At 50.6% G+C, this 25023-nt stretch overlaps 1 protein-coding gene across 11 annotated transcripts in view; it reads left to right on the top strand.

Moving 5' to 3' along the window:
• Positions 1-24245, top strand: part of ABCC8 (ATP binding cassette subfamily C member 8) — a 72414-nt gene extending 48169 nt beyond the window's left edge. For 3 of the 11 annotated variants that reach the window (XM_016139517.2, XM_016139516.2, XM_016139523.2), the window contains 22 exons: positions 2091-2126; positions 3492-3527; positions 4494-4592; positions 5622-5706; positions 6377-6457; positions 8117-8254; positions 9670-9795; positions 10716-10815; positions 11045-11286; positions 11375-11541; positions 12659-12728; positions 13264-13421; positions 15434-15526; positions 18420-18522; positions 19084-19197; positions 19573-19693; positions 19819-19949; positions 20840-20918; positions 21109-21217; positions 21618-21721; positions 22478-22611; positions 23029-23771. In XM_016139517.2, coding sequence (XP_015995003.2) covers positions 2091-2126; positions 3492-3527; positions 4494-4592; positions 5622-5706; positions 6377-6457; positions 8117-8254; positions 9670-9795; positions 10716-10815; positions 11045-11286; positions 11375-11541; positions 12659-12728; positions 13264-13421; positions 15434-15526; positions 18420-18522; positions 19084-19197; positions 19573-19693; positions 19819-19949; positions 20840-20918; positions 21109-21217; positions 21618-21721; positions 22478-22611; positions 23029-23310 — 2608 coding nt within the window. In that variant the 3' untranslated portion in view covers positions 23311-23771. Of the gene's footprint in view, positions 1-2090; positions 2127-3491; positions 3528-4493; positions 4593-5621; positions 5707-6376; positions 6458-8116; positions 8255-9669; positions 9796-10715; positions 10816-11044; positions 11287-11374; positions 11542-12658; positions 12729-13263; positions 13422-15433; positions 15527-18419; positions 18523-19083; positions 19198-19572; positions 19694-19818; positions 19950-20839; positions 20919-21108; positions 21218-21617; positions 21722-22477; positions 22612-23028 lie in introns of all 11 variants that reach the window. The other 8 variants (XM_016139520.2, XM_016139521.2, XM_016139522.2 and 5 more) reach the window with 8 other exon arrangements.
• The last annotated feature ends 778 nt before the right edge of the window (positions 24246-25023 follow it).

Here is a 25023-nt window from a genome sequence, read left to right as displayed (position 1 = left end):
ACAACCGGGGGACTGTCCTGTCAGCTCAGTATTTGGTCCCGAAAGTGCACGTAGAGGAGGAATCAAATGCCCTCAACACTCATTCAAGAGCCCAAACACCCGTGAGAGAAAGTGTGTGCCACATGTACTAGTCTTTAATTTTCAGATTAAAACATAGATACACAATGTCTTGAGGAGGCTCCTTCTAGATAGGCTGGGCCTACACTGGAAAGAGGGGAAGAGGAATTTGCACTCCAATTTCCTCTCTTCCCAGCTCTGTACCATTGGGCACATTCTGCTAAATGAGCCTCAGCTTCCCCATCCGTAAAATGGGGATGATAGCACCTCTTTATGGGATTGTCATGAGGGTGAAGTTGTGAATACGAACAACTTCACACAGTGCCTGGCATGGGGACACCTGTACTGACTGAGTGCAAGTCCCCTCCCTTTCTTCTTCCCAAGTGATTAACATGTCAGTTAACAGCCTCCATTTATTATAGACCTGTCATGTGCTCAGCACTGTGGGGGCTGGAAAAGATGCTCTTCTTGCCTTAAAATCCCCATGAGGATAAAAGATTTACACAGAAGCTGATTAGAGAGAGAGAGAGAGAGACAGTCCATTATAAAGGCTAATTGAACAGCCTGGACAATGATACAAACTGAGTTAGGGCTGAGAAAGCTCATTGTGTGTCCAGGTCCTCAGGGAGGCCTCAGACATTCTTTCCTCCAGATAAATAATAACCTTTGCAACTCTGGAAGCAGTCAAGGCAAGAGACTTCACCAATAAGCTTATCTGGGCTGTGGGCACAGAGCTGGAATTCGTACGCTTCCGTTTTTTATCTATCTCATGTTACCAACTTGTCCATAAATTACAGCTATCTGATGGTTTAGGGAACACAAAGCAAGGATAGATTGAGAGAATGAAACGAGACTACAAAGACTGGAGAACAGGATCAGAGGGGACTAGTGATTTCATAACCATCAGGGTCTCCATTCAGTTCTGCCCCTCAGCAGAGGGTAGATTAGAATTTTCTCAGACTTCTTCCATCCCTGTTTTTCTCCATCCTTGTTTTCCAGAAAAGAAGGTATTTATAAGAGACAGACCATGGGTAATCACAGTGAAATACCATAGCATAGTCATTAAAAGCGTGAAGCTTAGGAGTCACTCAAATCTATTTTCTCCGCTGCTTGCTGGCTCTGTGACTTTGGGCAAGTTACTTAGCCTCTCTGAGCCTCACTTTATCTGTAAAATAGGGACAATCAAAATAAATGGCCTTCATATGGTTATTTTTAGCTTTAAAATAGATAACACTGCTTATCACAGTGCTTATAAAAGTTCAGTAAATGTTAGCTAGTGTTAATATTATTAAAGTAAGATCAGGATGAAAACAGAGTGGATTGTTTTTCCCCAAATGTCCATGTCAGAAGTATACATTTCATTGACGGGAAGCTGATTCTGAAAGGTCGAGATGGCCTGGGGCAGGAGAAAAAGCACTGATAAAGCTGGCACCAAAATTCAGGTCGCCTCACTCAGTGATATTCAAAAAATTTTTTACTGTTATCCACAGAACGAAATGCATTTCCCATCATAGTCCACTACATTTATGTATTCATTGACAGAGAAAAAAATTTCACCCAAAAATATACACATCTTGACCACATGCAGTGCACACTATTTTTTATTCTTTTTTTTTTTCTTCAGTGCAGTTGCAATTCACTTATTGCAGACCCACTTATTGAGTCCCAATCCAAAGCTGAAAACACTGTATGAAATGATTGTGATCTTGGGGAACTCATTTTCTCTTTCTGAGCTTTCTTTTTCCCAACTATAAAACAGTCTTGATGCCCAACCAGCCTCACTGCCTCTCTGAGTCATGCCAGGAGCACTGATTAAGCCCTTGCTATTTGGAGGGTCCTCATCCAGGTGCTGCAGGAGGAACAGAGATTGAGAAGAGCAGTTTCTGTCCCTAAGAAAGCAACTTGGGGTTATGGGGATGGGGGGGCGTGGCAAATGTGGGGATTGCTTCTCCCCAAAGACCCAGCGTGATGGAGAGAATGGCAATGGAATGGGAAGTAATCAATGTTTTTTTTTTTCCCATTTGTGCCCCCAGCAGCCTTCCCGACAGTGAGACAGGAGAGGACCCCAGGTACAGCCTTGATTTGGGTTGTAAGTGGGTCCTGATAAAGGGGTGGCGCGAGATGCTTGGGGGAGGGATACTGAGTATGGATTCGGAAGTGTGCAGCCTATACAATTTCAGAGGCATGAGACCTAATAATAAGGCATGCACTCTCAATGAGGGCAAAATCTGGTTCTTGGGGAAAGAAAAAACTTAGACGGGAGGAAGACAGTGACTGCTTATGGGTACAGGGTTTCTTTTGGGGGTGATAAAAATATTCTAGAATCAGATCAGAGTGATTGATAGTTACACAACCTTGTGATTATGAAAGGACAATTAGAAAAAAAAATTGTCTAAAATGGCCTTAGGGGGTGGTTGTGAAAAAATAGTTGAGAAACACAGGAGAAAAGGTGGGTGTCCTCCAGGCCAGATGGAAAATCTGGTTTTGTTGCTTTATGTTTAATGTGCTTTATGTTCTTGTCTAAAAAAATCTGAGACCCTCAAACCCCACCCCGACAACCTCACCTCTCCCAAGAACATTCGAACCACCTGGAGGTGGTAGGAAGTCAGGGCTGGGAAGGCTGACTTTGTAAATAAGTATAATCTTCTGGCCTTCATTCTCCAACACCAAAGAGGCTTCACTTCCCAGTGTTTCTCTGCCTTCCTCCTACCTTGTCCCCAAGTGCCAGAGTAAGATGACAAGCCCAGCCTCTCTAGCCATAATGACCATATTTCTTGATACAAAAATCAGGCCTCATGGTACGCGACAAATATGCACGTGTGGATGAGAGTAATAGTTGACACCAGAGCAGTCTGGGTCAGTCCAGAGCACATGCACACCACAGCTGACCGTGTCTCTCCTGACAGACCCCCAGATTCTTCAGTTATCTTCTGAGAGGACCACCTGGGGCTGCAAATTACACCTGGAGCCCTTCTTGGCTCTCTAGGTGCCACCTGAGTGCACATGTCAGCCTGCCCAGCCAGGCCTGGCTCTGGCCAGAGATCACTCCCTACCCTGTGTCAGCCTGAGACCTCAGCCAGTGCATCTGAGCCTTGATGCAGAGGCTGAGTGTGGAGGAGCCATATGTTGGAGCTCGTACTCCTCTGATGTGGGACGATCCCCACCCCATGACCTACTCTGATGGTGTCTTTCTCCTTATCTTCTCTCATGTTAACTGTGACCCCCAGAGCCACATGGGTTCTGGACAATACTGGGAGTCAGGCAGCAGAGGCTCTCCACACAACTCCCATGCCCCTCCATGCAGCACTTTGTCATTGGCTGCAGACTTGGTCACAGGGATGATAAAGGCGCTTATGTTGGGTTCAAGGGAGCTCAGAACGTCTATAGAGCCCACTCATATGAACACTGAAAGTATCTTTCCTCCCTTGCTGCAGCCCAGAGAGGGAGCCAGCAGCCGATGTGGATGTCAGGTACTGTGTCCTGGAAGCACCTGCCCTCCGGGGCAGGCTTCCTCAGAGGGGCTGTCAGGACAAGGGAGCCACAGAACTCTGGAGCACCGCCCTGCAGCTCCAGCCCAGCTGCAGGGAGGAGGCCAGGGAGGGCTCCATGCTCCATGGGGAGGTTTGGAAGCCGCCACCTCTTCTGTAAATCGGGCACCCTTTACAGCAGATCATTTTTATCCAGTGGTCATCTTTTCCTTTTCTTTCTTTCTTTCTTTTTTTTTTTTTTAATTTTTATTTATTTATTTTTTATTTTTATTTTTTTAAACGAGGCAACCCTTGGTTTACCTCCCAGATTGCAAGGACCTTTTCAGCTTACAATCCCTTATTTATTTATTTTTTTATGCCTACAGGACCTAGTCTTCCTTGGTGGTCTCTCATCCAAGTACTAACCAGGCCCGACCCTGCTTAGCTTCTGAGATCAGAGGGTTGTTCAGGGTGGCGTGGTCATAGACTATTCCTTTGCTTTTAAAAAATTTTTTAGTTTGGGGCATTCTTAAAAATCTACATCACACTAAATATGGTTTCCTTGGCTCCGCATTTTTAAAAGTTCCTTTTGAAGAGTTACCTGCCAATGTCCAAATTGAGTGGTTCGAGGGCTACTCAAGGAAGCAAGAAATCAGGGATTCAGTGTTGGCTGGTTTTCCTCCTGGGCTCTAGGTAGAGACTCGGGAAGAAGTACAGAGTGCAGGAGTGGGGCAGGTGGATGTAGGGAAGGGAGGGGTTGAGGTCTCATCCCCCAGGTCAGATGAGACTTGGTGCCCAGGCCTGTCTCCGGCCCTGGGGAAAGGGTCCACCAGGGGCCACACAAAACAGACTTCTGCCAACTTCACCTCCCCATCTTAGCACTGCCCACACCCCCTTGCCCTGGTCTAAGCCATTGTCTTGACAGCTGCCCCTGAGAATTACCTTCCTATTACCTTCTGCTTTTTTTAGGAGGAGAGGCCCTGTGGCCTATGCTTCTCAGAAACCATGGCTGCTAAATGCCACTGTGGAGGAAAATATCACCTTCGAGAGTCCCTTCAACAAACAACGGTAAAATCCTCTTGGGCAGCATTAGCCACCTGCCCTAGTCCCCAAGCCCTAGCCAGCCGGCCTGCCCCTTCATCGATCTCCCACACCCAGCCGTCCTGCTCTCCGGCCCGCTTATCTAAATTCCATCCTGTTCATATGGTCATCTGGAAATGATCCAGATGTGTCTGGGCATCGGGGCAGTCCAGCTCCTGTGGGTGAGAGGGCGGGAGGCAAGGGAGGTGAGGGAGCCCGCTGCCCTCTCCTGCGGCCTGTAGAAGGCTGACCCAGCCCCCCTGATCCTCTGTACTCACAATTCCTCACCCCCAGCTCCGCGGCCTGTGCGCACTTTCCCTCCAGTGATGATAATAACCACTAACATTGATTGAGCCCTTACCAGGTACCACGCTCTTTGTACATGTGATGTCTTCTAATGCTCACAACAATCTCAATAGGCAGGTATTACTATCCATCTCATTTCACAGATGGAGAAAGCAAGGTTCAGAAAGGTTAGATAGCTTGCCCAAGGCCACCCAGCCAGTAAGTGACAGAAACCCAAGGCCACCTGATACCCAAATACTTGTCACCAGGACAGTCTGATGCCTCCTGAATGTACGCTGGCTGGCACCTGCCCAGGTGAAAAGCTGACCAGGGAAGTATGAGAGGAGCAGGCTGGGCAAATATTTGACCAGTTATTATCATTACTACCTAAACCAACCAGCAGCGATTTTCCCTGGCGGTGCCCCAAGCATGGGCCCTGGCTGTCACTTTTCCTACTGCGCAGGAACCATTGGCCCTCTCTTGTCACCTATGTGGCTTATTTGCTGCCATCTAATTCCATCCTTCAAATATTTAACTTGCTCCAAGACCATGTGAGGTGCTGCCCTCAGCTCTTTTTAAGCTCGCATGGTGTTTGCTTGCACCCAAGCAGGAGGCCCATTAAAGCCATTGCTCACCGTGGGCACAGCTGCCCAGAGGCTAATGACCCTCTGCAAGCGCTCAGGCCCCACTCTGGGCAGGCTGGTCAGCTGTGTCCACCGCCACCCACTCCAGGTACAAGATGGTCATCGAAGCCTGCTCCCTGCAGCCAGACATCGACATCCTGCCCCATGGAGACCAGACTCAGATTGGGGAACGGGTTAGTAGAGCCTCTAAGGGGTTTGCTCAAAGTCGGCGCCTTCAATATCCCCTGCTCCCCACCTATCACCGCCAACAGGCCCCAAGACCAGGGGGAGCAGGTACTTAGAAAATAAAAGGGTGGAAGCCTCAGGGCTGCCAGCAGTGGGCTCAAAATGATCTCCTTGAGCCCTAGGCTAGTAGCTGTCCTTGACAGGTTTTCAGCCCCGCTTGCTGCAAAGGTCAGCTCAGCATCTGCCCAGGCTGGAGATGACTGACATCTCCTTCACTCATGCCCCAAGTATGTACTGAGAGCCCCCACGGCACTGTGCTAGGCTCAGGGGTATGCCCTTCCTGTTCCCTCCTCCACAAGCTCAGACAAATAGGATTCTCCAGTAGCTGTCCTCCTTGCGTAAAATGAAACCCCTACTTTCTCGATCTTGGGCTTCACTGGTCAGATGGTCTCTAGCACCTACGCAATGAATCTTCACAGACTTGGGGATCATACTCCCCACTTCCCAGTGAGTTCAGTAAACATATACATGTTTCTTTTCTCTGCTCAGTGAGGATGGAACAAGGAGGTAGATAGAGCCAGGCCTCTATCCCAAAGAGCTCACGGTTAAGTAGGGGTCAGAACAGTCTCTCCTGAAGGGCTATGAGGGAATGACCTCTCTCCTCCCCTTTGGCGACAGGGCATCAACCTGTCTGGTGGTCAGCGCCAGCGAATCAGTGTGGCCCGAGCCCTCTACCAGCATACCAATGTCATCTTCTTGGTGAGTGCACCAACCGTCACCTCTTTAGGGGCTCTCGTCTCTGGGTGTCTCCCTGGTCATTGCCTGCACACACATCACACACACATACACACATGTACACGCATGTACAAGTGTACACATGCACACACATGCACACCTACAGACAAGCACTCCATCGCCCACCTACCTCCCTCTTCAGAAGCAAACCTCTCCTGCCAGAGATATTACCTACTCATCTTATTTATGGGGAAACTGAGGTAAGGGTAGTGCAAATGCCCCACTGTGGACTTCACGCTGAGCTCTGCAGTAGCCGTGAGGGGAAGCAAGTAGTTCTGTAACTGCCTCCCTGTAGGACAGCCCCAACCTACCGATATTTATTTAGCCTGACCGTACGAATGGCCAACACATGGAACGTGTGCTGCCACTCCCCATCTCGTGCCCAGAGCAGACGTTGCTAACTGATCGCAGCATGCTTTTCCACAGAAACCTAACTTGGCCTCAGAATCCTTCTCAACACAGAATTCTAGGTAGCCACTAGCAATCACACATGAGGTAAACTTATTAACTATCCCTGCCCTACTTCATGTGAAGCTCTGTGCCAGGTACCTTAGTCGATGCCGAAGAATTCTAAGACTCCGTCTCCTGACCTCAAAGATGTAGAGTCTGGTTAGGGAGACAGAGCTCACCCAAGCTCACTCGAGAGCTACATACAGCCCAGTTGAAAGTTACACTGTATGGCACAGACTATGAGAAGCCTTGTCCAGGAAGACAACAGCGAGGGCTAGAGTAATCAGGGAGGGCTTCCTGGAGGAGGGTCTTAAAATGTGAGTCAATTAAACAGAAGGACACGGGGCGGCCATTTGGACAGAGATCTGGAAGAAAGAAACTCAGGTTTCTGATCCCAGCTTTATTCTCTCTCTCCCACAAACACTCCCTACCAAACACATTTCAAAAAGTAAGGCTCACAGTCTGTTACCATCTGACACATGCGCAGCCCTTTGCAAAGGACTAGCTCGTTCGCGAGCCCATGTGAGCTTTAAATAACTTTGTTAGAAATAAAGCGGATAATTTAGTTTATTCTAGCAAACTTTAATTAAGCTCCTAATATTTGCCAGGCACAGGCACAGCGGGTCTTAGTTCTTAGGGTCCTCATGAAAATAACTCTCATATCTGGCTTTGTGCGGGTATCGCTGAAGCAGAGAAGAGGGAAGCCTGGGCGTGGGGGTCAGAAAGGACTGAGGAAGAGCCTAGTGCATGAGTGGAGCGCTGCAAGTTAAGTAGTTTGCCAGGCAGACAAAAGGCAGATCAGCACTCCAGGCAGAGCGAACGGTTTAGGCAGAGGCCTTGAATGCCAAGTTCCCTGGAAACTTGGAGTGTAGGCAGCTTGTATAAAATAGATTTGAAATGAGGCTGGAAAGGAAGGCTGAGCAGAATTCCCATGTTAAGGAATTCAGACTTCATAGATTATGGGGAGCCACTGGAGGATGAAGAATCAGAAAGCTTGTGATTAGATCTGTTTGAAAATAACTGATAACAGCCCCATTTTAAGATGAGGCAACCAAGGTACATTGTTCAAGGCCACACAGCTAACTACTGTCAGTCCCTAGGCCAGAACTGGTTTTTATAATCCCTGTCACCCCCTCCTTTCACACTTGCCTCAACCTTCTCCCCTTCACCCAGGATGACCCCTTCTCAGCTCTGGATATCCATCTGAGTGACCACCTGATGCAGGCCGGGATCCTTGAGCTACTCCGAGATGATAAGAGGACAGTAGTCCTTGTGACCCACAAGCTACAGTACCTGCCACATGCCGACTGGGTGAGGGGTCACAAAAGGGTCAAAACTGTAGAGGGCTGAGGTGGGAGAGGCAGTTAGACATCTTCAAAAAAGCCAATTGAATGTCTCGTAGCAGTGGCTGAGGGATACCGAGTGAAAGAGATGGGATGGCTTTGTGCAATTTGGGCAGATCAGGGAGACCCACACAGACAAGAGTTTGGTGTCACCTAGAGCTGCAGACATTCCCTATCCTGGCCCAGGGCGCCTGTGGGTATCACAGGGCTGATACCAAGAAGTCTGAGAAAGAAGCAGATACTCAGTTCCTAAGTCTGGTTTTTTGCCCTGTTGGATGACTCATCTCCCTGGCCTTGGGGAGTACCCGTCTGGATGGGAAAATCGTCTTTCTGCCCTCCAGTGGATCAGATTCAAGCTAGGACCAGATAAAAGATGGAACAAATAATAGTGGTAGTAATAGAAACTTCAGTTTTATCAGTGGAATGCAATTTGTGAAGCCCCACATTATCTAAATTCACATGCTTTTCAAAATTACTTTTTAATTAATTGGAAACCATATGATTTTTAAGATGAATATCATGTGACTTGAAATCTGGGCCTTACCTGATCCCTATATAAAGTTGCTCCTGAAAATTGAGGCCCTCCTGGAGTTTCAGGCCTGTGCTAAATGGCCCTGCTAAGCCCAAATAAGTCTCCTTTCTGTATGTGGCGAGATCCTCCTTCCACTATGAAAAAGAGAAAAAATCCAGAGGGAAAAATAAGCTATTAAAACAGGTTCAGATTTATGTCTGAGTTTCTGTGATGACCTGGGCAAGACAGCGCAAGACAATCTTTAGTCCAAAGAAGGCACATATGGAGGTGCCTGGTTCCTTAAAGTATCAGTGGATAGGATTCTTGAGCACCTCTCCCTAACTCCAGTGTGTAGGGGGGAGACAGGAACAGGGATGGATGTCTGAATTAATGATGAATCTACATGAGTGTGAAACACTGAGTGTTTAAAATAAAATGTTTTATTGATTTCAAAGAGATGTGACCACAAACACTTAGACCAAAAGGGGCTTTGCCAAACACCTCTCGAACCTGCCAAGGAGCTAAGAGTAGTGCGTAATCATTCCATTAAATGTATGAAATCAGTGGACACTGATGGATTCCTCGTGGATAAACAGCTTGATCAGGTTACACTAATTGCTCTGCAAACTCTCCTATCAACCACGGGGCAACCATTAAGAATTACTCCCCAGGTGTTCAAAACTCTAAATCCTGGGAGTATGTTGATAAGAGTAGGTTATCGCTACCAGCTTACTGCAGTGGGCAAGACAAAGGCTGTTTGTGGTGGGGAAAAGATGTGTGCATATCCATCTCAGATCCTCGGTCAGGTGGGATATGACCTCCACTCCCCCTCCCCAGCCAGCCCTCAGCAGGATTTGTTTCTGCCTTTCCAGATCATTGCTATGAAGGATGGCACCATCCAGAGGGAGGGCACACTCAAGGACTTCCAGAGGTCTGAGTGCCAGCTCTTTGAACACTGGAAGACTCTCATGAACCGGCAAGACCAAGAGCTGGAGAAGGTGGGTATATCCTGGGGGCCAGAAAGCTACCCCTAAGTAGATGGTTCTGATAATGCTAAGCTCATCAAGGCCTTCCGGCCCTCATTGCCCCCAGGAACCCCTCCAAAGGACAGATGTGGGAGCTGGCCATGAACTTGCTCCTGCCAGAGGAGAGCCAGTACCTCTGCCAGCTACCTAAGGCAGAATCAGGTGGTTGCCCTTCCTTTATCCTGAGATAATCAGATACCATTTAGTTTACAGTTTCAGAAAATCAACTCAAACTGGCTAAGCAAAGAAAAAAAAAGGGATGTATTTAAGGATTTATTGGCTCATGAAACCAGAAAGCCCATGAGTGTCATAGCTTCAGGTGGAGCTGGATCCAGGCAGTCAAACAATGTCATCAGGAATCTATATCTCCCCATTCCTTGGCTCTGCTCCCCTCAAACTGGCTTCATTCCCATGTTAGCGGTGAGAGTCATTGGCATTCTTTGGTTTACATTCTCCGAGATTAATGACTGCCAGAAAGGGTACCTCTTTCATGGTTGTTTAGCAAAAGCTCCAAGGCTGACTCTCATTGGTCCAATTTGGTAGTATACCCACTCCTGAACAAATCATTGTGGCCAGAGACGTGGAATGTGAGGACTGGCCAGCCCTGTATCATATGCTCACCCCTGGAGCCAGGGAGAATGATCAGCCCACCTGAATCTCAGAGACTAAGAATAGGGAAAAAGTGGTCTCCCACAGGGACATTGGGGTGCTGTTAGCTGATGAAAGGAAAGAGTAAATGCTGGGAAGACAAACATTTGTCCCACGGGACCCCGCCTTAGGCAGAGACAACCTAGAAACTGATACTGGTCATTACCAGGGGTGGCTGCCCCCTATCCTACCTTTTCCCTTTCACATATCCTGAAGACATTGGCCAAGTCCCCCTTGCCTTTCAGGAGACTGTCATGGAGAGAAAAGTCCCAGAGCCACCCCAGGGCCTGCCCCGGGCCATGTCCTCGAGAGATGGCCTCCTGCAGTATGAGGAAGAAGAGGAAGGTACAGACAGGGGGACTTGGAATGAAATCATGGCCTGAGGTCTGATCAACTACGAGGAGACTAAGGTTTGGGAGTTCTAAGGGTAGTAAGATAGTGTGCCTTTGATTAAATCCTTTCCTTTCCGTGTACCTCAGTCTTCCCATCTGTAAGTGGGGATAACATACTCCCTGATTTACCCTCAGAGGGATATGAAATACGAAGCCACAGGGTGGGTTTTTGCGGCCTGCAGAGGAGGCAGCCGAGAGTGAGGAGGAGGACAACCTGTCGTCGGTGCTGCACCAGCGTGCCAAAATCCCGTGGCGAGCCTGCGCCAAGTATCTGTCGTCTGCCGGCATCTTGCTCCTGTCGCTGCTCATCTTCTCGCAGCTGCTCAAGCACATGGTTTTGGTGGCCATCGACTACTGGCTGGCCAAGTGGACCGACAGCGTCCTGACCCTGAGCCCCATGACCAGGAACTGCTCCCTCAGCCAGGTGGGGCTGGCAGCCCCAGGGAAGGGCTGGGGGAGAGGGCTGTGCCATGGACACCCCTGGGACCCTCCTCATTCTCTGCCTGGCTCAGGAGTGCTCCCTCGACCAGACCGTCTACGCCATGGTGTTCACGGTGCTCTGCAGCCTGGGCATCGTGCTGTGTCTGGTCACATCTGTCACAGTAGAGTGGACAGGGCTGAAGGTGGCCAAGAGGTTGCATCGCAGCCTGCTGAACCAGATCATCCTGGCTCCCATGAGGTACGCTGGGAACTCCCCAGCATATGAGAGGGCTCCCCTGACCATGCTGGGGCTGTGGGCAAGTCTCTGTTCTCTGGGCCTCAGTTCAATCTATAAAATAGTAAAATACAATCTCTGTCACTGGATCTGGGATAAAGAGACCCAAGTGTGTGCAAAAGTGCCCTGCTCAGTACAGAAAGCAGAGGGAAACTGGCATTTACTCAACCAGACATGGTCCTAGGCATTTTACATGGTCCCCTCATCTAATTGTCACAGCAGTCCCTCAAAGCGCGTGTCTGCAGGCTCTGCATACGTGTTAGTTTCCCTTCCCCGGGCGGGTACCATCTGCCCGTCTCTACACACAGATTCAGCTTTTCCCCCTCCTCTCTGTTCTCCCTCAGCCAACTTGCAGGTTCTGACACTGGGGACATGGTATAGCTGTTCTAATCTTCTGTGATGAGATAGATAGAAACCCCAAAGGCCGTGTGGTGTGAAAAATGTCACTGCCCAGCTGGCTGGCCAATTCAGTTTAAAAGCACAACAGGCAAACAGGTTATCTGGCCCACCCTTATTAATGCCAGACCTAACTATCCGACTGCACTGTTTATTTTCCAGGTTCCTGAGCTCTTTGTGGCCCATAGACATGGCCTCAATGTTTACCTACTCTCTATTTGTCCCAGATCTGTGATTCTGAAATTCTCTGGTTAAGGTTGGGCTGGCTGTGTCACAGACAGAGTGATGACAGCCTGAGTGGCCTCAAAGGGTCAGCCAGTTGACAGGCTGTCCTCAGGGCCCTGTTCCCCCTGGCCAGTTGTCCCTCTGGAGAGGACTCTATGTCCTTGGGAAGACAGCTGCTGGGTGAGTCAGGCCAAGAAGGCAGCTGAGAAAGGTGGCAGTGGTCACACATGGGCTTGAGAGTCAGAGAGGCTAGTGAGGGGCCAGTCCCCCTTTAGGCTGCTGTGGGAATTCTCAGGGAGACAGGCCAGATGTCTACAGACCAGCAAAGGCCATCACCTCTGGGAAGCCAGACCCAAGAATGACTCCAGAGACACCAAAATAAAAGAAATAACTACCCTCGTTCAATAAACAGGAAGGAAATCAATAAACAAATGAGTAACTTCTTCTGGTTACCTCTTAGGTTTTTTGAGACCACACCCCTTGGAAGCATCCTGAACAGATTTTCCTCTGATTGTAATACTATCGACCAGGTACACAGAGCTGTGATTTTAATACCATTGATCAGGTATGCAGAACTGTGACCCACTTCCCCATTCAGAGAGAGGCCAAGCCCCTGTCTGTCGATGGCTTCCCCAGATCCAGCGACCAGAGCCCTGGATGGAGGGACCCAGTGGACCCCAATATGATTATAATGCTGCCTCAGGGGCTGTCCCCACTCCCAGTGAAACCATCAGAATAAGGCTGAGGGAAACCATATTCCTGTGGCTTCCACCCAGGAACCTCTGGCTCACTCCATCCAGTAAGGTTCCAGCATATTCCGAACCAAGGTGAATGATTTTGTGGAGAATATTTATTCTGATTCAGCCTGTGCTCTTTATCTACCATTGTAGTAGATGGTAAGAAAACAAAGTCCTGACTCTTGCCCTCAGGGAGCCTACAGTGTAGCTGGAGAGATAAGATGTATGCCTGTAATAATGTGGGAAGGCAAAAACTTGGCAGCAGGTACACACTGAACATCGTCAAATACCAAAAGTCATCTCCCTTTCTCACCCTCCCCTTTCTCAGCACATCCCATCCACGCTGGAGTGCCTGAGCCGATCCACTCTGCTGTGTGTCTCAGCCGTGGCCGTCATCTCCTATGTCACACCTGTGTTCCTCGTGGCCCTCTTGCCCCTGGCCATCGTGTGCTACTTCATCCAGAAGTACTTCCGGGTAGCATCCAGGTGATGGCAGCATTTTCCAGCCTCCAGGGTTGAGGATGGGGTGGGCGATGGGAGGTACTTTGCAATGGGTAGTTTGGTACTCTTGTCAGAGTCATCATCATAAAAGCAGTAGAGTCATGTTCCCCCCACCCCCAAAGAAAAATAGAAATGAAGGAAATGAAATATTTGCATCCACTACCGTAATATAACCATCTGTCTGCACACACATCTGAACTATTTCCTTAGGGAGCTATGGTCAAGAATGGAACTGCATGTGCTTATTCCCTTCATTCATTTTGCCAAAATGCTTCACAGAAGGGTCACATGAGTCCAATGACCAGGCTGATTGCTAATGCGTGAAGTCAGAGCACACCTGATGTGAGGCGTGTTATGACAACCACATGCCCCCGTCCATGCGGGTCCAGAGAAAGGCTGGAGGCCTCGACACAACACGAGGGAGCCTCTCTCCACCATTCTCATTATCACATTCACCCTCATGACCTTTGGAGCCACGCGTGCCTCTTTCCTACTCAAAAATTTTAAGAACATTCCCTAGGAATTTTAGGAATTTTTGGAGGGGAGTGATTCTGTTCAACTCATAGATTCAAAGAATTATAAGGACAAGTTTAAAGAACTTTAAAGCCACCATTTCTCAAACTGCCAATTACAACCTAGCTTTGGGTCATGAAATCAATATCATAGATCACAACCAGGATTTTAAAAAAGAAAAGAAAGAAAAGAAAAGAAAGGAAAGGAAAGAGAAGAGAGGAGAGGAGAGGAGAGGAGAGGAGAGGAGAGGAGAGGAGAGGAGAGGAGAGGAGAGGAGAGGAGAGGAGAGGAGAAGAGAGGAGAGGAGGAGAGGAGAAAAGAAGAGAAAAAGAGAAGAAAAGGAAAGGAAAGGAAAGGAAAGGAAAGGAAAGGAAAGGAAAGGAAAGGAAAGGAAAGGAAAGGAAAGGAAAGGAAAGGAAAGGAAAGGAAAGGAAAGGAAAGGAAAAGAAAAGAAAAGAGAAAGGAAAAAGAAAAAGAAATAGAACAGACCGTATTCACATAGTAACAGTAAGCTTTGCTTCATGAAACCTTTGGATTCTGTAGGTATGTGTGTATTGATTTGTTACATAAAATGTATTTCTTACTGCAGGTTGTGGTCAGAAAGGTTAAATACCTTTCCCGAGTACACAAAGTTGTTCAGAAACTGGAGTCAAAATGCTGATTAGCAATGAAGATAAAATTTAGATACATACATCTTGGTCACAATTACTTTGCCCATAAGGATCAAGATTTGTATAAATGACTTTTTGCCGGGATGACCCAGAATCCCCCGGTACCCATAAGGAATATAATACACTGACAGTCACACAATCACAGTGGCTTTTTAAACACTGTACAAGCTGTTCTACAAAGTTCATTTCTGCTGCCAGAGAAAATGCCCTGTTCTCCTGGAACCCACTCTTCCTGGAGACGGTTTGTCCAGGAAAGCTGCTTCGAGCATTCCAGCCTGGCCTCTCCTGCACTAATGCACTTGTCAAGGTGCAGCAATAGGGAGCAGGAGCAATTCTGTTGCCATGGAAACCACTGGCCTTTCATGGGGCTCTTTAGATTCTGACCTGAGATGTGCTGAAACCTATTATGGTTACTGGAGAGGGGACTGATAGCTCTGAGTTGGCCTTCCCATTCCTTTGACTAGATGTTTCACGGTTAAGATTGTTCATCTGTGAAAGGGAACTAACACTGCCTGTCCAGCCTTACCACAGAGCAAGGCTATGCAGCAGAAGCACAGACATGAGGCGGGCGATGCCCAGGTTGGCAGTAACTATGGTGGCATCCTGGTTAAGCACTTTACCTAAATGAGCTGTCTGATCCTCACAAGTGCTGATAGAGTGGTACCATGGTCTTCCCTCCTTTCAGGTGAGAGACTGAGATCTAGAGAGGTGAAGCCATTTGTCCACATGATAGTAGGGCTGAGCTAGGATTCAGACAGAGGCTGAGCCCTGAGCCTGCCCTTCTAACCATTCCTCTCTGCTCCTTTGGCACAGGGACCTGCAGCAGCTGGATGACACCACCCAGCTCCCACTGCTCTCGCACTTTGCTGAAACTGTGGAAGGCCTCACCACCATCCGGGCCTTCAGGTACCAGATTCACCCCAGGGTGGGGGTGCGAGGGGCGTGGGGGAAACCAGTGTCACAGATCATGAGATTCGATTCTCAGGGCTCTACTTACAAAGGCCCAGGACATATATCTCCCAACCCCTCCTCAGGCCTCAAGGGCCAAATGATGCCCACTGGGTGGGGGATCAGGCCAGGTGCACTCTACTGTATGATCCATCAGAGAGGAAAATCTCAGCCCTGCAGCCAAGCCCAGGACCTTTGTCAAATAAGGCAGAACATCAAAAGAAACGAGACTGGGGCAGATCCTCACATATCAATGCTAGAAAGATTTACATCATGCGGGCCAGCCCTGAGGCGACCTTTTATTGAGACTCTCCTGGGAGAAACACTATCCTGAGCACTTTCCAGGCCAATTTTGTTCATTCTGCACTGCAATCGAGGTGGTGATTATGTCTATTCCCATTTCTCAGAAAAGGAAATTGAGGCTCAGAGAGGTTATATGACCGCTCTGTATAAGGTCCCATAAAGCCCAGACTTGAAACTGCTTGTTCATTGAACATTTACAAAGTACTCACCATGTACTGAGCCCCATGCCAGGTACTAAAAAAGACAGAGATGAGTCAAATGAGCCCCTTCCCTGGAGGTATTTACAGTCCAGGCTTTAAGCAGGCCAAGACAAAACCATGTTTCTGAAAGAAAGGGGGACACAGTAAATACATAAGGGAAGCAGTCATGGAAGTCTTCATAGAGGTGGTGCCATTGGAGCTAAGGCTCAAAGTATAGATGAGTTCACTAGGCTGGAATGCCCCAAAACTTCAGTGCCCCTGCCATCTTCTTTCCACCCTGAGTCATGATGTTGGACTGGATGGGAGCACCTAAGGCTGCTGGGGAAACTGTTATTCCCCACCCCAGTTTCCATCTGAGGAATTTGGGCATCTCTTCTCTAGCCATACAGGCCAGACCCCTGACCCAGATAGTTGGACTCTGGTATGTTAGCTTTAGCCAGAGAGTGATCCTAGGTTATTTTTAGGATGGCATCACTGTGCAGGGTGTGACGGTAACTGTGCTATACCAAGCCCTGTGTCCAGGAGTAACCCTAGGGCTCAAGGACCAGCAGAGGGTCCACGGAGGTTTGCATCTCCTCCCCTGAACCCCTAAAGTCAGCTGCAGCCCTGGGAGAGGTGCCCAGGCTCCTGATGCAACACTGCAGCCCCTGTTCACACCTTAGGGCTTCTGGGGCCAGTGGGAGGTCCTCTTAGGGGTCTTGTCTGAGTAAAGCAAAGCAAAGCAGAACTGTGCCACAGCCTTGGCTCCCTGGATATCCTCTGCTCCCGTGCAACCCTGTGCTGTCTTCCACACAGACGCTCCTTTGAGCCTGGCGTATAACCCTCAGGTCTCCTCCCACCCCACTTCTCAAGCCTGAACTTCCCTAGTTCCTTCAAGTTCCAGAACCCTACACACCCTCTACTCTAAGTCTTGGAGATGTCCCTCTTATAATTGGTGTCCTGGAGGCCTTCAGGCTGAGTCTGGGGCAGAAAGATTGTGATTTTCCCAGAGTGGGCCAGACCTTCCCACTAGGATCTAAATGGGTCCCAGCATCTAGCCCCAGACCAAGCCGATGGCCAGCCAGAGGAACTGCTGCCTAGCAAGGCCTCCCATACACTGCACTGACACAGTGGATGGTTTTTAAATGAACAAGAAACTTTTAAATTATCCCTTGGATGTGTTTAACTCATTGGCTTCTGCCCAGTAGATCACCCTGTCAAGAGCTAAGGAGCACTTACTGATTGTGCTCTTGCCAAGTGCCAGGCCCTGTGCTAAGTGTTGCATGTGTATTGCATTTAATCCTCACAAGAGCCCCATGACATAGTTACTGTAAACTCATACCAAATAAAGAGAAGAGACCCACAAAGGCTGAGAAACCAACTCGAGACCACATAGACAGTGGAAGCTGGTGCTGGGCTTGGAACCCAAGCCCATCTAACTTGGTTTTTCTAGGAGACCCTGCTTTTTCCCAAAAAAGTTTCAAGAGTATCCAGCACTTGCTTCCGTGTTGGGCTCAGAGGTTGTTTCAATCCATGCAGGAACTATTACTATCCCCACGTTACCAATGAGGAAACTATCTCTCTTGACACACAGCCAGTAAGTAATGGATAGGACTCCAACCTGGGTCTGTGTGGCCCCAAAGCTACGGCTCTTTCCAGAGTCCTCACGCCAACATGCACCTGTCACAGAAGCTCACACACACCTTCATACACACCCACCCCTCAGAGCAATCACACACCTCTCAGACTCTCCTATCACACACGCATGCACACGCATGCACCCACACACACACTCACAAATACACATCTTCAACCTGCTCTTAATCAAACCCTTCAGATGTATGGTTTCCCACTCACCTCAGACATGTCACCCACCCGCACACATCCACCCTGTGGCTGTGAAATCACACGCTCCCTCACACATCAGAGACTCACTTCAGTCTCCTCAAACATATAGTTCAGTCACAGGCCCTCCACTCAGAAATAATCAAAGCAGAACAAACACCTTCCTGAAGTGAAAAGCAAATGCCCGAGAAGGCTTGTCTTGAGTCCCTCTGAGTCCCCTCAGTTGTGTCCCTGAGGCTAGAGCTGAGATGGCTTTCATTCGTTACATCATTCATCATCAAACGAGTGCTCCTGCCCCTCCCCGGGGCCTGGCCCGAGCCAGCCAGAATGAGTGATTCCGGGATCCCAGGCTGGTCAGAGAGAGGAGGCAGATTCATACGTAGTAACTTGGGAGAGAATGTGATGTGGGTACGAGGGTGGGAAAGAAGGCTCCAGAGTCCCTTGTATAGAGAAGTCCCTTCTACCTTAGAGGGTCAGGGCAGGTTCCCACGGGCTACATGCAACCCTTTTCATCCTCCCTCCAGGTACGAGACCCGGTTCCAGCAGAAGCTCCTCGAATACACGGACTCCAACAACATCGCCTCCCTCTTCCTCACAGCTGCCAATAGATGGCTAGAAGTCCGCATGGCAAGTGCCACTTGCCCCACCCCAGGCCCTGGGACAGGGGGTTCTGATAGGAAGGACCAAACATGGACCAGAGGGTGGGAAGAGAGAATGGAACGCCAGTTCAAGTGTGCACACAGGATGGGCACAGAGCCCTCCTGCTTCCCCCAGACCTGGTGATCAGTCCTCCCAGTGTCTGACCTGAGCCCCCTCTTCTCCATATCACTGCCTGGGGGCTGTGTCTCTGAGACGTGTGCCCATAGATGGAACGGTTGTATGTTTAACTGTGAGCAGTGTGTGTCTGAAGTGGGTCATATGACACCTACGTTGTGTACATGTGTGGGTCAGCTGATGAGGCATACATGCAGGTCGTTGGGGAGTAAAGGGGTGCATAAGCTGTGTGTAGTCATTGTCTCCTAGGACTCCAGCCATCACAGGCCGCTTGCGTATCTAATAATATGCACATGAGTTTTGAGACTGGGGTTGAGTCATGGCTGAGCTACTCTCTCTGCCCTGAAGAGGGGGTTGGGGGCCCATTGTGACTTCAACCCCTGAGGGCCCAGGCCAGCCCCCATCCTTCCACAGGAGTACATTGGTGCATGTGTGGTCCTCATCGCAGCTGTGACTTCCATCTCCAACTCCCTGCACAGGGAGCTCTCTGCTGGCTTGGTGGGTCTGGGCCTCACCTATGCCTTAATGGTAAGTGGCAGCAGGGTGGGGCAGGGGCAGCATCAGACACCAGCACCCATGGAAGCCCAGGGCCCCTTTCCCAAATAAGACACCCTCCCCCCAGGCCTTACTCCCAGCTACTTTGAGTTTGATGCCAGAGAGACCATGTTGGCAGGAATGCTAACAGCAGAGCCCCCCGCCTCTTTGCCCAGACCCCAGGCCCAGAGGGTGGTGGGTGAGGAACCATATTCACTGTAACCCTCTCCATGCCTCTGGGAAGGGCCACCCTGAATAGCCAGCAAGTAGCAGTAAAAGACATCAGCTGTAAGAACATCCCCAACTCCCCAAGTACCAGGCACAGCCAGGCCCAGGACAAGAGGACCATGACCAGCTCACTCCCCACAGGTCTCCAACTACCTCAACTGGATGGTGAGGAACCTGGCAGACATGGAGATCCAGCTGGGGGCCGTGAAACGCATCCATGGGCTCCTGAAAACTGAGGCAGAGAGCTACGAGGGGCTGCTGGGTGAGGGGCACGGGAGGGCCAGAAGGAGGGGTGTGTTTGGATTGAGGGAGCCTTGGGGGTAGGGGGCACTCCTCGATACCAGCTGTAGCCCACGCCTGGTGGCTGACCCCTAGCCTGGCCCACAGCACCATCACTGATCCCGAAGAACTGGCCGGACCAGGGGAAGATCCAGATCCAGAACCTGAGTGTGCGCTACGACAGCTCCCTGAAGCCCGTGCTGAAGCATGTCAACGCCCTCATCTCCCCGGGACAGAAGGTCAGGGGCACAAGGGCATAGGGCTGGCAGTCTCACGGGCACCTGATGGCCCTCCAGGCCTCACACCCATTCAGAGTCCCCAGTTGCCTGGCCCTGGGCCCCTCAAACTGACTAGACTCAGCCCACCTCTCCCCTCCCTTCCTCACTTACCTACCAAGGAGATAGATACCTGGACTCCCTGGATTAGAGGGGCTTTGTCAGCCCTACCCCCTACCTGCTGCTGCAGATGGTCAGGACTCTCCCAGAGCACTGCCCCCTGAGCTTCAGGACTGTCATAGGGGTAAAGTGTGAGGCACCCTTGCACTGGGGAGGGAGCCCCTGTATGGCACTATGACCTACCTCTCTGATTGAGTCCCTCCTCCTCACTCCCCTCCTGCTCTCTCTGCCACTGACCCTCTCCTTCCATCCCTTTGTAACTATCTATGTCTCTATAATGCTTCCTTACTGTCCTTTCTGTTGGTACCCAAGGGCCAGGAAGCTATGGGGTCAGAAATGACTCCAGTTTAAAGTGGGACACACAGAAACATCCCTGCACACCGCACTCAGGCACCGCATGCCCTCCTGACACATCCATGCACATAGAAACACACAAATGCCCCCAACTCCCCTGCAGCCAAGTACCAGGCACAGACAGACCCACACCCAAGCCCAAGCAAATGAACGTCTACAGCTTATACTTGCTTGTGGGGTTCCATGGGAGCCGCCTCTGGACCCGCTGCAGGAAACAAGACCAAGCCCAGGTCCCAGTCCTGGCCAAAGAGAAGCTGGACAGAAAACCAGGACATGAAGACACACCGTGGCTTCCCATACCTGTGTGTCCCCAGAGTTAGCACCAGAGGCTCCCAGCCACCTCCAGAGGCCCCTCAGCATACCTATTTCTCTCTTTCCAGATTGGGATCTGTGGCCGCACAGGCAGTGGGAAGTCTTCCTTCTCTCTCGCCTTCTTCCGCATGGTGGACATGTTCGAAGGTGAGTAGTATGGCGGGCACCCTCAATTAATTGCCCACAGCCACCAGATGGGACCTCGGCCCTGGTGTACAGCCCAGCAATCACTGTCGTCCCCTGCATCTTCACCGGGACCCACGTCCCAGGCTACACCCGTCCCCAGCACCACAGTTCTCCTCTGTGGTGTCCCACCTGTGCCATCATCTCCACGCAGGGCGCATCATCATTGATGGCATTGACATCGCCAAACTGCCGCTGCACACCCTGCGCTCACGCCTCTCCATCATCCTGCAGGACCCAGTGCTCTTCAGCGGCACCATCCGGTCAGCCCCACCACCCTGCCAGGCCGCCCAGGCCCCAGGGCCAGCTCAGCCTCTGAGTACAAAGAGGAAGGGGGTGGGCAGGGCCCAGAGCACTCGGGTACCCACCCTAGGTACCCACCTCCCTGGCCAAGCAGCCCTGCTCAGGCCTGGGCACTAGGGGCTGGTGGCAGTTCTTCAGAGGAGTTCTACCCTCATGCCCTTGTCTTTCCCATTAGACTTAGGCAGGTGCGGGTAGAGGTACCCCAACCCTCAGGTCTGGGATGCCACCACCTTGGTGCCCTGCAAGTTAATCAGTTCTCGCTCACTGCTCCTTTCACCAGCTTCACCCTCTGAGAGTCCCGTAGAGGCAGAGCCAAGACCATCCGCCCTCCCTAAAGGAGCTTTCTGTGTCGTCCTCCAGATTTAACCTGGACCCAGAGAGGAAGTGCTCTGACAGCACACTGTGGGAGGCCCTGGAGATAGCCCAGTTGAAGCTGGTGGTGAAGGCGCTGCCGGGAGGCCTCGGTAACCACTACTGACTGAACACTTGGTCAGGCACTAAAGGGCTCCTGTAACGGCTGGGGAAAGAAAACTCAGACCATTTAGTCCTACCTCTCTCCAAACAGAAGCTCAGAAAGGTCAAGCGACTTGCCTAACTGGTCAGTTCAGGGTCTGGCCCCTCCTGCAGGGCACAGGGGAAACATGGAGGTCACTGTGAGATGGGACTTGCAAGCCCCCGATACCCTGGCAATATTTTCAGCCCTGTCCTTCCCTGTCCACCTGCCTGCCCAGTGCTGTGGAAGGAGGAAGGAGAGGATAGACTGGGGAATCACAGGCACAGGGCACTCGAGGCTACTGGGAAGACGCCCTCACCCCAGCGGTTGGTAGAGCCTTGGCATATTTACTGCAACCTCTGTGGCAGCAGAGGCTGGCCAAGCCTTGGCTTCAGAGCATCCCCCCGCCAAGGCCCCCACACAGGGAGCACATACACACTCAGTGCACACACCCACCCCTGCACTGCCCAGGGCCCCAGCAGCACAAAACTCCAGAGGCTGTTCTTCTCATCGTAATCCATGTAACCTCATGTAACCTGTGTTGTTTTATAAGGCACAGCAACCCTACACACCTGTACTCATGACAAACACCCTCAGATGTGCCCCTGTACACACATTTCCTGACACCTCCCTCCACCCCCCCCCATCCACCGCAAGCCACACCATCTACTCTACTCACAAGGCAGGATTCACTCAGCCCTGCTACTCTCCCTGGGGCTGATTTCAGATGCCATCATCACAGAAGGTGGGGAGAATTTCAGCCAAGGCCAGAGGCAGCTGTTCTGCCTGGCACGAGCCTTCGTGAGGAAGACCAGCATCTTCATCATGGATGAGGCCACAGCTTCCATCGACATGGCCACGGTCGGTCCTGGGCACATCCATGGGCTGGGGGTCTTGGAGGTCTCGTGGGGATGTTAGGAAGAAGTTTGCACAAAGTAGTCCTGAAGTTTAAGTTGCCTTTAATATCAAGGGCCATTTGTGGAAGAAAAAGCAAAGGGCCAGAGAACCGTGACTCCAGCTAGTCTTAGGTCCTCTTCACAACCCAAACCCATCTACACACAAGCTGCACAGAGACCTACCGAGACTTCCCACCTGTTACCCGCCACACAGCATACCCCAGACACACTCACAGCACACATACATGCACAGAGCTGAGCTCCCAATAGGCTGGGGACCTGGTCAGTCCTATCGGGACTATGGCCAGACAGAGGGAGGGGGTGGTACTAGGATTGGGGTCAGATGGGAGCTGGGCCACAAGCCTGGGCCCCACATCCCCAGAACCAGACTGGACCCCATCTACTGGCACCAGGCGGGTCAGCCAACAGCTGCTGCTCCCACCTGGCAGGAAAACATCCTCCAGAAGGTGGTGATGACAGCCTTCGCAGACCGTACCGTGGTCACCATCGCGGTAAGGGGCCCGTTGGTGGGGTGCAGGGGGATACCTGGACACAGGGCTGGCTTTCTGAGGTCATCATCAGTGAGCAGCCCCTGAGATCACTTGGGCCTGGTAACCAAGAGAGAATCCTGGAGCTGGGCAGGGAGGCTGGATTGCAGGATTAGGGGGAGAGGGGTTTTCGCCTGCACGTCCATCACAACTCCCCTCTCATTCTCCAGGTTCCAAAGCCCCCTTCTGTCCCAAGGCCTTGAGAGCTAGGCTGGGGTTACTTCTCCATAGGAAACGGGGAATGGGGTGACTCTCTGGGACTTGAAACCTGGAGGTTGGAGCAGAGCTGAGACTTGGTAAGGGGAGAGGGTATCATTAGTCACAGCCACCCCAAGAAAGGGCTGTCACCACAGAAATAGGACATTCTGGCCACATGCCTCCTCCTCCAAGCTGCAGGAGGGATACCCTCAGCTGCCCTGCCCCTTCCCCCACCACCCTGACCAGCCCCCTCCTGCCTGGCCCAGCACCGCGTGCACACCATCCTGAGTGCAGACCTGGTGATTGTCCTGAAACGCGGCGCCATCCTTGAGTTTGACAAGCCAGAGAAACTGCTCAGCCGGAAGGACAGCGTCTTCGCCTCCTTTGTTCGTGCAGACAAGTGACCTGCCAGAGCCCAAGTGCCGTCCTATGCCCCAGCCCGCTCCCACCTCCTGCCTGGGTTTTCTAACTGTAAATCACTTGTAAATAAAGAGATTGGTTATTTCCTACCAAAAGCCTTGGCACCGGTGGGCAGGGGCTGAGTGGCCTGTGAGTCCAGTGGAGCCAGCATGACTTTGGCATCGGCAGACCTGAAGAAGCTGTGTGAGTGTGGGCAAAGGGAGTCTCCTTATCTGTGAAATGAGGGTGTATTTGTTTCCTAGGGCTACCAGAACAAAGTACCACAGACTGGGTGGCTTAAACAACAGAAATTTATTTCTGACCGTTCTAAAGAATGGAAGTCTAAGATCAAGGTCACAGATTTGGTTTCTCCTGAGGCTTCACTTCTTGGTCCAGATAGCCATCTTCTAGCTGTATCCTCACATGGCTTTTCCTCTGTGTGCATACATCTCTGGTATCTTGGGAAAGATGTCCTTTCCCAATAGTTCCCACAAAAATCTTGGGAGCAAATCTCAGTGGACCGATTTGGGTCTTATCCCCACCTTTGGCCCAATCACTGTGGTCAGAGGGCTGGTATATCCTGACTGGCTAGGACTGAATCACATGTCCCTTTCCCTGTCCCCCATGCAGGGGCATTCAGAAGTGGGAGAAGGGAGGCCTTTCAGAGGGAAAACACAGGGTATATACTGTAAGTCAGCCAAGTGGTGGCTGGGAGACACTGGGGCCCAGACATTGGGGTGACCAAAACAACCAGCTGTCCTCAGATTCCATCTGCATCATCAAACAGGACTGCACACCTGCCCTCAGCCAAGAAACAGCAAGTGCTCATTTGCATATCACTTTATTATCATTTACATGTTGCCTTCAGTACCGGTTCTACCAGGCCCTGGGCTATAGACCCAGAAGTCTTGGGCCTGTGTCTGTCTTGTTTGCAAGTGGAACACATGCAACATAAAAAAACAAAAACAAAAAAAAAAAAAACAAAACAAAAAAAACCACCAGTCATTGGAGAGGGGCCCAGCACAAAACAAACCCTTCTGGGTGTTTCAGGAGCTCAGAAAGGGAGAGTTCCGTGAGGCTGCCTGGGAGAGGCAGGATTTGAATTGGGCATGGGAGGGGTAGGAATTAGCAGGCAGAGAGTTGGCGAAATGGGCCCATGCAGCGTGCGGTGGCATAAGATTAGACAGCCTCGAATGCCTGGACAAGGAGTCTGGGATAAGCCTCTGAAAAAA

The sequence above is a fragment of the Rousettus aegyptiacus genome, unplaced genomic scaffold, assembly GCF_014176215.1.
Source record: "Rousettus aegyptiacus isolate mRouAeg1 unplaced genomic scaffold, mRouAeg1.p scaffold_m13_p_5, whole genome shotgun sequence".
In the NCBI taxonomy this organism is placed as follows: domain Eukaryota; kingdom Metazoa; phylum Chordata; class Mammalia; order Chiroptera; family Pteropodidae; genus Rousettus; species Rousettus aegyptiacus.
This window is presented reverse-complemented; position numbering and strand designations above follow the sequence as displayed.